The sequence below is a fragment of the Hippopotamus amphibius genome, chromosome 6, assembly GCF_030028045.1.
Source record: "Hippopotamus amphibius kiboko isolate mHipAmp2 chromosome 6, mHipAmp2.hap2, whole genome shotgun sequence".
Classification (NCBI taxonomy): domain Eukaryota; kingdom Metazoa; phylum Chordata; class Mammalia; order Artiodactyla; family Hippopotamidae; genus Hippopotamus; species Hippopotamus amphibius.
Genome location: NC_080191.1, coordinates 169192890 through 169204717, shown reverse-complemented (window position 1 = coordinate 169204717; position 11828 = coordinate 169192890). Strand labels below are relative to the sequence as shown.

The window sequence follows — 11828 nt, the reverse complement described above, 5'->3', positions numbered from 1 at the left end:
TGTTTTCTAATATTTTGAACGGGTTGCCAACGTTTGAGAATTGGAAGGTTTCACATTGAAATCTGGCTAATTGGTTTCTCTTGTAAAATTCAAAAGTCTGATATGGCAAAAACTGAAGCCGAGCAGAACACAGGGCACATGCTTTTCCCTTCACCATGGCCTCCCCCACGCCATGTGCTTACACCTGGCCAGCCTCATTCATTTACATTATCTACTTGGCCCCTATAGCCATCTGACAACGAACCTGAAGGAACAAATAGCAATGAGGGTTTATATGCAAGCCAGGTTCACAGAGAAACAGAATCTCTAAGAGAGCAGAGAGGAAACTGGTGGGAGCTGGGGAGTAGGCGAGAAAGAGAAGATACAGCTGCTGAAAGAGGGAAACCAGTGCCCAGAGATGCCTGAGTTTCTGGGCTTCCCAATTCCAGTACCTGCTCACAGTTAACTTCATCATAACTCCCTTTTCTTGAGATAATGTGCAATGCAACCAGCCAAGCTAAGGGAGGGAGCTACTAGGAAGTTGGTTGGTAATGGCAATGAGGCAAGTAAGACAGTGGTATAGTGAGATGACATTAGCCTCAAAGCAGAAGAAATTCTTACATGAAGGTGGAATATCAATTACAAGTTGCTGTCAACAGTTAGACTCTTGCTGACTATGTATCCTGGCCCAGAAGGATCAGAGAGTGGGGACAGAACAACCTCTGTCAGAGGATATACAGTCAGAAGTATTCTCAGAGGAAATCAGAAGCATTCTGGGAAGGACTGTGGGTATGCAGGGGTTCTGAGGGTTTGGAGGAAGGAACTGGGATGTCTGGGGAGAAGACATTTGGAAGGGATTTAAGTTTTGATCATTTACATCATCTAAGAGTATAGACTGGGCTTGGTAACGAACTTTCATTGTGTGTTGAAAAGGGCTATTTCTGCAAACAGAGAAGGCTTCCTGAAAGAGGTGGCATTTGAGCTGCATTTTAAAGAGGAGATGAAAAGGAAGTGCTTCACAGGCAGACGGAACCACAACTGCAACGGTCGAATTCTAAAGGGAGAGTGGGCAGTTTGCAGTTAAGAGTCTGGCATCATGGGGCCTGAGTCACTGAGCAAGTTATTTTTATATCTTGGGGCCTTGGTTTCCATTATTATAAGAATAATAATATTGTATTTCTTCTATTCTAAGACAATGTTCCTACCCTATCTCACTTTTAATATGTCTCTATTTAGGGCATATCTTACAATTGACACCCCAAACTGCGACAGTGTTATCATTCCTGGGTGTATGTAAATGTAGCCAACCACAGAAAGGTGTTCATTTGATGCGTAGCTTAGTTGAGCTGTCTGCACTGATGGTGCCATGTGGCTGAATTTTAATCCGAATCTCAAAGTGTCAGGTGTCTTCCAAAAGGTTACATTGTATTGAAGCATTGAAACAATAAGGTACTGTATATACAGATTAGTTGTCATGCATCAGGAATACAATTAAATGTAGAAAAGGCCAACCCTGTAAATTTGACATTGAAGTTATAAATCTAGAAGAGGTTGTCTTGACCAACTGAAGTGCCTGAGGACAGTGAACGTTTAACTGTCAATAGTTTCCAGTTATTAGGAGAAGCTGCATAGATTCTAGGGGTATGCAATTCAATTAAAAAAAGAAATCAAGTTTATAAGCAAAGAAGAAACATATAAAACGGCTCCTACGAAATGTCTCAAAAGTATGCTGTTAATTTCTAAAGGTGATGAAGAGCTCAAGATATAACCATAGGTTATGAAAAACAGCATGCCATCATGCTCCACTGAAGCCGGTGGTCAGAAGAGTTACGTACGACTGTAGGCGGTGGAGGTGAGAAGACTTAAACGTAACCTCTGACGACGGCACTGAAGAAGAGCGTAAAGTAGGATAACGGCCAACATTTACTGAATGATCACGACGTGGCACCGCGTGACAGGCCTTCAGAGTTCGTTTCTATCCAGCCCCGGGGACAGCTCTGTCAGATCAGCGGCGTCCCCCTCCTGCTCAGCGGGAGAGCCGGAGGGCAGATCCAGGACGTCCACCTCCAGGGCCTCCCTGCGCAGCCCCACGGATGCGGGCTGCAGGCCGGGCTTCAGCGTGCACACTTGCACACACGTGCGCGTGGTACTTTTTCCCGCCTGCCACGCGTCCGTGGCGTCCAGGCCTCGGAAGCGCGGGGCTGTGGGGTGGTGCTGGGGTCAGGTGGCGAGCAGGCGGCCGCGGCTCGGAGGCGAGTCCTGCGCCGCGGGCGGACCCCGCCGTCCCAGGGCCGGCCGAGGCCGCCGAGGGCAGGGCGTCTCCCGCGGCCTCCGGAGCGCGGGCTGCAGGCAGAGCGCCCCGCCTCCCGCCCGCGTCCCTCGCCCACCCCCAGCGCAGCCCCTCCGGAAAGGACCCCCCGGCTGCGTGAGGGTGTGCGCCCGGGGGCCCCTTCTGACCACGGCGTGAGGAAGCCCGCGAGCGAAAGACGGCTTCTGCTACTAAGGCTGCCCTCGCCCTTCTCCCGGCCTCAGTTTCTCTGCGCTACAAGGAGGCGGGGCCCTGGGCCCTCTCTTCCTTTTACAGTCTCAACGCTTTGAACCTCTTCAGGCGTCTGCCAAGGCTGCCTCGCAGAGCCGCCGGCCCTCCTCAGACCCGCGGGCGGCGGCTCCCCCGCGCCGGCCGCCCAGCGGGGCGGGGCGGCAGGAGCAGCAGCAGAGGCGGGGGCTCTGGGGGACGCGCGGCGCGTAGCCACGTGACTTCCTTCCCGAGGAGCGTCCGCGCCCGGCCTCCCAGCAACCGCGGCGTCCCGCCTAGCGACGCTCGCGCATCCTGGTTGGCCCTCAGGGACTCCCGTGGCAAGGAGGCGCCCACGGTCGCGCCGCTCATTGGCTTGCGCTGCCGTCGCTCAGGCGCGTTGCCCGAGCGCCCGCAGGCGGTGCTACCGGAAGCCCCTCGCATTGGCCGCCGGGTCCGTGGCTGGCCGGCCGCAGCTGTCACTCCGGGGCCGTTTCCCTGAGGCCGGAGCTCCGCTGGGGGCGGGAGGAAGAGGGGCCGGACTGGGGCCTGACGAGCCGCCGCCGCCGCCGCCGCCTTCGAGGCTGCTATGCCCACCGGCAGACGCGCCCTCCGCAGCCCCGCGCAGCGCTAGTCGCGGCCGAGCGCCCGCCGTCGCCGTCCGGGTCCCCAGCGCGGCCGTCCCGCCGCCGGCCTCGGCTCCTCCAGCGCCGCCTGCGAGGCGAGGCGAGGCGGAGGCAGGATGAAGATGACGGTGGATTTCGAGGAGTGTCTGAAGGACTCGCCCCGCTTCAGGTAACCCGAGCGGCCGCCGGGCGCCCGGCCGGCCTCCCGCGGCGGTGGGGGCGTGCGAGCCGGGCCGCGGGCCGCGCGGGGCCCCGCAGTGCGCGCCCCCCGACGGGGCGGGCCGCCGCTCCCGACGCGGAGAGGGCACGGCCGGCGCGACGAGCCCCTGGGCGGGGTGGGGCGGGCCGGCCGGCCGGGGGACGCCGCCTCCCGTCCGGCTCCCTCGGCCTCTGCCCGGGGCGGAGCGCGCGGGCGGGCGGGCGCGCCGGCTGCGGGCCCCGGGGGTCGCCGCGGCCCCGAGGACGCGTGCCCTGCGCCGCGCGCTCCCGTCCCCTTCCTCCTGCGGCGCGTCCTTCGCTCTTGCTTCCGCTCTCTCCATGCCCACCCCCGCGCCCGCGCGTGCCCGGGGGAGCTCGCGGGGCCGCCCCTGCAGCTCGTTTGGTCCCCCTCTGCGCCTCTGCCCTCCCCTCACCCCGGGAGGAGGGGCGGGGGGCGCGCGGGGACGTGGGTGTCGCGGGTGGCGTGTCCCCTGCCGGGGCTCCAGGGAGGCGCGGGCGGCTGATTCGCACGGGGGGCGGGGGTGGGAGCGCTTTGACCGGGCGCGTCCTGTCCGCCGCGGTCCGAGGCTCTAGGCGCCCCTTTCCCCCCGAGCTCCTGGAAGGGGGCACCGCGGTCGGGAGGTGCCGGGCTGAGAGGTGAGGGCTCTGGGCACGGACGTAGGAGGGCCCTGGCGATCGCGTGTGCGTTCCTCTCCCGGCAGCGTCGGCCCGGGAGGGCCCCGATCCCCGGGGGACGCTCCCAGGGGACCTGTCACAGACACGGACGTGGTGGCACTGCGATTCGCGTGGGCCGGCCTCCCTCCCTCGAGAGGCGGCAGTCCTTGGGGTGTCCAGAGCACACGCTCTTTCGGTTTCGGGCATCGTAGGGCATCGTAGGAAACTCGTGAATTGTTTTGGAGAACGGAGTTTTGCTGGGTTGTGTTTTATTACAGCGCACTTATAGGGCTGTGCTTAGGCCTTAAAAGTAAGGCCTCCGAAGCTTCCGCTAGAGAGTGACCTGTCTTGAAAGCGTCCCCTGAACATGGATGTGTGTGCCCGCTGATCTCCAGGCCAAGCCTGCGGTGTGGAGTCCTGCATCCTCTGCTTGGGAACTGACCGTTCTCATCCTCAACACTGTTAGTTTGATTTGCCGTCTTCTTCTCAGTGAAAATCGAAGAAAACTATTGTAAAACGAAAGAACTCCTACTTCTAAGAGAACGTCCTTTGATTTTTGTTTGTTTTTTAAAGTGTTAATTTTATTTGGAGCTTAGGGCTGTTGCTTGTAAAAACGTGCACCTGGTTTGATTGTTGGTGGTGGTGGTAGTTTCTAAAACATATTGTGCGAGATTTGACAGACTCAGAGGAGATACAAATGGATGGTTTAGGACAGCTTTGCAAGTTAGATTCCGGGACTGTGTGGCAAAGGAAGTGATTTTTAAAGTGTACCTTTAAAAGTTGTACTTTTTTGGTGAAATTTTTATTAATGTGACCCAGCTATTACCGGATAATGATGTAATCACTGCATTTTTCGTCTGGAGAATGTACCTTTGTGCTCAGTTTGTTTCACATTTTAAGTTTCATTTAAAAAAAAATTTGAGAGAAGTGATTTGGAAATGCTTCTAATCACTGGTATTGGTCACAGACCATGTGCTGTCTTTGTGTTTGAAATAAAAGAATCATTGAATATAAAATAAAAGGAAAAGATACTGATTAAGCTGCATGGACTATTCCAGTGAACGTTTGTTAGACTTGAATATGATATCTATTCTGTATTACTTAAGATATTAGGGATATTCAAGAGGTGTTTCCAGTATTCCAGTTACTGTTGGCTGCAAATTGGGAAGAGAAACCAAGACTCAGAGAACTCCATTATCTTGTATACATTTGTGAGACTAGATTAGATTTGCAACAGAGGCAAGAATGCCAGGAAATAAAAGTCTCATCATTCAAATTCCTAATTTTTACAGTTTTCCAGTAACCTCGTTATTGTGTAGGTTTCTATAGCATTTGAAAATAATATTTCAGAAGTCTTTTTATTCACGTCTTATGTATAAAAGAAACTTTTAAGAGCGTTTTGCACTTTATGAGTGATGTATTGAAGTATTTTTATCAAAAGAGATTTGTGGCGGCTGGGCTTTTTTTTTAAAAATATTTTTTAGGGCTCGTTTTTTTGATAGCAAGGCAGTTGTACTATTTATTCCTTGTAGTGTCCTGATCTGCTGTGCTGTTTTAAAACTAATTCCTGTTTTTATTATCCTTCACAAATGAATCTTCTGGCATTTAAGTCTGGTATGTGGACATAACTGTCTTGAATCTTGTAGAATCAGTGTAAACTGGCAGCTCTTGCTGAAGAAAAATTTCACCAGTGTTCAAGCTTTAAACATTAACTTTCCTGTTAAACCGATAAGGAAAACAGGCGGAAGACAGGTTGAAATGGGGGAGAAGTATGTTGCAGTTGCAACATTGTTTTTAGTAATTTGAATAAAGTCAGCGGTTACTTTTACATTCCTGTGAACATTTTGTTTTGTTTTTGGATTGGAAGGCACATTTCTTTGGGTAATTTTGGGTTCCCTTAGTTTTTTAAAAACCAGTCTAAAGGTCAAAATCTTGTTCATTTAAAATCTGCAGGAAAGTGAATGCGTCTGAGTATAGTTTTTTAAAGTGAGAATTACCCATTTTGACCAACATTGGTTGAATAACTCTGAACTTGTTTGGGCCCTACATTGTATGTGTAGTTGCTCTTTAAAATTTTATAAAATTTTTATAAAAATTGTGCTTTTCCTTTATATAGGCATGTGGTTCACTCAGGAAGTGAATATTGTGTTTGAAACAAAAAGTTTAATTAATTAGTGCTTTTTGTACTGTGGAAGACTTTTGCTCTAATTCCTTGCTCAAATATAAAAATATTGAGTCTTTATCCAGTGCATTTATTTTTTAACCCTTAGCAGCATTTATTTTGCACCATTCTGAAGGTTTTTTGTTTTATCTATTTCAGATAGGATTTCTTTTCAGTAACTTAGGATAAAAATCTTAAAAAGATGTTTTAGGGTGAAAGGTTTTCTTAAGTGAAAGAGGAACTTCCCTGGTGGCGCAGTGGTTAAGAATCTGCCTGCCAATGCTGGGAACACAGGTTCGAGCCCTGGTCCGGGAAGATCCTACATGCTGTGAAGCAACTAAGCCTGTGAGCCACAACTACTGAGCCTGTGCTCTAGAGCCTGTGAGCCACAACTATTGAGCCTACGTGCCGCAACTACTGAAGCCCAGGCGCCGGTAGTCCGTGCTCCCCAACAAGAGAAACCTCTGCAGTGAGAAGCCTGAGCACCGCAACAAAGAGTAGCCTCCGTTCACCACAACTAGAGAAAGCCTGTGTGCAGCAATGAAGAGCCAACTCAGCCAATAAATTAAAGAAATATAAATAAATAGATAAATAAATAAATATATTAAAAAAATAAGGGAAAGACATTGGAATGAGAAAATATATATTCACACAAAAGCACACAGAGACACACACACGTATATAATGTTTTGCTATTTAGCTGGTGCCCATTCTGGCTGGTTTGCTGCTTTACCTTACATATTTAGAAAAGGTACACTCAAGAATTGGTACTTTATATACATGGAAAATACAATAGGCACGAGGTGAAAGAAAATGTTTTTTTTTTCAGAAGTGGTAGAGTGGAATTACAAAGTATCAATAGTTGTATCCTGAACCAAAATACAGTAACCCAGCTATTCCTCATTGCAGCTTCTAGTTCCTCATTTAACATAGTATCAGCTTAAGTTGAAATAAGGAACAACAAGCTTTTATAACATGCCAGACCTCATACTAGATACTTTTATAGCTACCATCTCATTTAATGTTAAAATATATTATGATGCAGGGATTATTATCTCTGTTTTTAAAATGTTTTAAAAAATACCAAACTGGATATTTTGAAAAGTTAAATTGACTTAAAAAAATAAATTTACTTATTTATTATTTATTGGCAGTGTTGGGTCTTTGTTGCTGCACGCAGGCTTTCTCTGGTTGCAGTGAGTGAGGGCTACTCTTTGTTGGGGTGCACAGGCTTTCTCATTGCAGTGGCTTCTGTTGCAGAGCATGGGCTCTAGCCTCATGGGCTTAAGTAGTTGTGGCACATGGGCTCTAGAGCGTAGGCTCCGTAGTTGTGGTGCACAGGCTTAGTTGCTCCACCGCATGTGGGATCTTCCTCACCCAGGGATCAAACCTGTGTCCCCTGTGTTGGGTTGGCAGGTGGATTCTTAACCAGAGCCACCAGGGAAGTCCTAAGTTGACTTCTTTTTTTTTTTTTTTTTTTTTAATAAATTTATTTATTTTATTGGCTGTGTTGGGTCTTTTTTGCTGTGTGCGGGCTTTCTTTTTAATTGTGGTGAGTGGGGGGCTACTCTTCGTTGTGGTGCATGGGCTCTAGGCACACAGCCTTCAGTAGTTGCAGCACATGGGCTCAATAGCTGTGGCTTACGGGCTCTAAAGTGCAGGCTCAGTAGTTGTGGTGCACGGGATTAGTTGCTCCTTGGCATGTGGGATCTTCCTGGAGCAGGGATCGAACCCGTGTCCCCTGCATTGGCAGGCAGATTCTTAACCACTGTGCCACCTAGGAAGCCCCCCTAAATTGGCTTCTTAATGGTGGACCTTGAAGTGGTGGACTGTAAGTGAATTTACTCTCTTACTCTTTTTACATCTCTCAAGCCATAGGCTTTATTGTATTAATTAAATTTGCATTAAGTGTGTGTATGGAGTCTTTTATTATATAGAAACTTAAAAACTGGCTTTCATGTATTCCCTATAAAAATGTTCCCATTATTATATGATATTTTCTGTTTATAGCAATTTTTAGTTTCATGTAATGCAACTGGATTTAGTTTTGAGTGTGGGAGATAATCCTATTTTATTTTCTTCCCAATGGAAGCCCTTGTCCTAATACCTTTTATTGAATAACCCATCCTTTCCCCGTTGGTTTAAAATTACACACATACCTGCATTTACATACACATATATGAACATGTGTCTTTTTCTGGATTCTACTCTTTTCTGCCAGTGTAATTGTCTGTACTCTTGCAAATACTGTTAATGTGTTAGTTGGGAAGTTTTATAGTCTGTTATGATATCTGGTGGGACATGTTTTCCTTTGTTACTGTTTTTTCAAAAATGTAATGGCTATTGAATATTTTGTCTTTATAGTAGCTTCTTCAATTTCAGAAGAGAGTATGTCTTTCTGTGGATTTTGGCCTTAGAAGTTTTTATTATGTAAAGTTTCAATGATGATCCAACTACATGTTTATTAGAGAAATGCTTTAGATTCAAAGATACAAATAGGTTGAAAGTAAAAGGATAGAAAAAGATAAACAGTGCAAGCAGTACCCGGAAGAGAGCTGGAATGGCTATACTAATATCGGGTAAATAGAGTTTATGACAAACATTGCTAAAGATAAAGGAAATGTTATAATGATGAAAGGGTCAATCTATCAGGAAGACGTACACTTATAAACATAAGCACTTAGCAGAGCCTCAAAATACATGAAGCAAAAATTGACAGAATCGGTGGGAGAAATAGAAAATCCAACAATAGTAGAGACATACTTTTAATAATGGGTAGAGCAACTAGGCAGGTGGTCAACAAGGAAGGTAGAAGATGTGAACAACAATATAAACCAAAATAAGATTTAATAGATATCTATAGAACACTTCATGCAGCAATAGCAGAATTCATATTCTCTAGTACACATGAAAACATTTTCTAGCACAGACTGTACATTAAGGCATTAAACAAGCCACAGTAAATTTAAAAGGATTGAAATCATGCAGATATGTTCTTTGGCCACAATGGAATGAAATTAGAAGTCAGTAACAGAAGGAAATCTGAAAAATTTACAAGTACGTGAAAATTAAGCAACACATTCCTAAATAACCAGTGGACCAAAGAAGAAATTACAAGAAAATAAGGAAATAATTTCAGACAAATGAAAACAAAAATACAACATACCAAACTTATGGGATGCAGCTAAAGCAGTGCTTAGAGGGAAATTTATACCTACAAACACCTGTATTAAAAAGGAAGAAATATTTCAAATCAGTGATCTAACCTTCCATTTTAAGAAACTAGAAAAAGAGGAGCAAACCAATCTCAAAGCAGGGAAAGGGAGGAAATAAAGACTAGAGCAGAAATAAATGAAAATGGAAACTAAAACAACAGTAGAGAAAATTAATGAAACCATAAGTTGGTTATTCATAAGGATCAACAAAGCTGACAAGCCTTTAGCTAGTCCAAGAAGAAAAAGGAGGAGATTCAGATTTCTAGATTCAGGACTAAAAGAGGGGACATCACTGCTGTCTTAACAAAAGAAGAGGGATTATGAGAGAATATGATGAATAATTCTCAGACAGTAAATTAGTTAAGCTAGATGAGATGGATATATTTCTAGAAAGACACAAACTACCGAAAATGACTCAAGAAGAAATAGAAAATCTAAATAGACATGAGATTGAATTACTAATCAAACAGCTTCCTCAAGAGAAAAGCCCAGTCCTGGATGGCTTCACTGATGAATTCTATCAAATGTTTAAGATGAAATAATAACAGTCCTTCATAAACTCTTCCAAGAAATATGGAAGAGGAGGTGTTGCTTCCCAACTGATTCTGTGAGGCCAGTATTACCCTGTTACCAAAGCCAGAAATATCACAAGAAAACTGCAGAACAATATCTGTTATGAATACAGGTACAAAAATTCTCAAAAATATATGCAAACCAAATATAGCAGTATATAGAAAGAATTGTACACCATGACCAAGTGGGATTTATCCCAGGAGTGCAAAAACAATGTAATAAACATATTAATAGAACAAATGATTAAAAACCATGTAATCATCTTAATAGATGCAGAGGAAGCATTTGACTAAATCCAACCCACTTTCATGATGAGACTACTCAATAAACTAGGAGTAGAAAACTTCCTCAACCTGGTAAAGGACATCTATAAAACACTCTTAGCTAACATTATACTTAATGGTGAAAGACAAAGTTTTTCTCTAAGATCAAGCAAAAAGTCAGTTCTGGGACTTCCCTGGTGTTCCAGTGGCTATGACTCCACACTCCCAGTGCAGAGGGCCCGGGTTCTAGCCCTGGTCAGGGAACTAGATCCCACGTGCTGCAATTAAGAGTTTGCATGCTGCAACTAAGGATCCTGCATGCTGCAACAAAAAAAGATCCTGCATGCTGCAATGAAGACCCCACACCAGCAATGAAGATCCCATGTACCACAACTAAGACCGGGCACAGCCAAATAGATAAATAAGTAAGTAAATATTAAAAAAAAAAAAAAAAAAAAAGAAAAGTCTGTTATCATTTCTATTCAACAGTGTAGTGGAGGTTGTAGCCAGAGCAATTAGATAAGAAAGAAAAATAAAGGCATCCATATAAGAAAAGAAGTTGTAAACCCATCTCTACTTTTAGATTATATACAGTTGTCTCTTGGTTTCCATGGGGATTGGTTCCAGGACCCCTGTGTATATCAAAATCTGTGGATGTTCAAGTTCCTTGTATAAAATGGTGTGGTATAGTCAACCCTCTGTATCTGTGGGTTCTGCACCCAAGGATATGGAGGGCTGGCTGTATCTTGTATATAGAAAATCTTAAGGAATGCACAAAAGTCAAATAGACCTAATAAGTTCAACAAGGTCACAGGATACAAAGCCATCGTCAGGATATTCCACAGTTTATTTTGCATTCACCTACCAAAGGACATCTTGGTAGCTTCCAGGTTTTGGCAATTATGAATAAAGCTGCTATACACATTTATATGCAGATTTTTGTAAGGACATAAGTTTTCCACTCATTTGCGTCAGTACCAAGGAGCACAATTACTGGTTGTATGTTGTATGTTTTAAATATTCTAAGAGTATGTTTAGTTTTATAAGAAACCTCCAAACTGTTTTCCAAAGTGGCTGTGCCAGTTGCATTCTCAAGAGCAGTGAACAAGAGCTCCTGTTGCTCTACCTTCTCACCAGCATATGGTGCCGTCAGTATTCTGGAGTTTGGCCATTCTAATAGGTGTGTAGTGGTATCTCGTTTTAATTTGCATTTCTCTTCTCACATATGATGTGGAGCATCTTTTAATATGCATATTTGCCATCTGTATATCTTCTTTGTCAAGGTGTCTTTTAAGGTCTTTAGCCCATTTTTTAATTGAGTTGTTTGTTTTCTTATTGGATTTTAAGATTTCTTTGTATGTTTTGAATAACAGTCCTTTATTAGATATGTATTTTGGAAATTTTTTTCCCCAGTCTGCAGCTTGTCTTCATTTTCTTAATTCCCTTTATTTTTGATATGGAAATTCCCTCTGTCTTTCATATATTGGGTTTACTTTTCTTGATTTTCATGTTGTTGTCTTTCCTGTTTACTTATTTTGGCAGAGTGCAGTTTCTACTACCTTCCCTTGAAAAGGTACTTTTTTTTTTTTCCTTTTAGACTTTACCTGTCTGGAAATGTTTGCA

At 45.1% G+C, this 11828-nt stretch overlaps 1 protein-coding gene across 2 annotated transcripts in view; it reads left to right on the top strand.

The window, feature by feature from the left end:
• The first annotated feature begins 2943 nt into the window (after nucleotides 1-2943).
• Nucleotides 2944-11828, top strand: part of ACAP2 (ArfGAP with coiled-coil, ankyrin repeat and PH domains 2) — a 144289-nt gene continuing 135404 nt past the window's right edge. For both annotated transcript variants that reach the window (XM_057738754.1, XM_057738753.1), the window contains exon 1: nucleotides 2944-3289. In XM_057738754.1, the coding sequence (XP_057594737.1) occupies nucleotides 3237-3289 (53 nt within the window). In that variant the 5' untranslated portion in view covers nucleotides 2944-3236. The remainder of the gene's footprint in view (nucleotides 3290-11828) is intronic.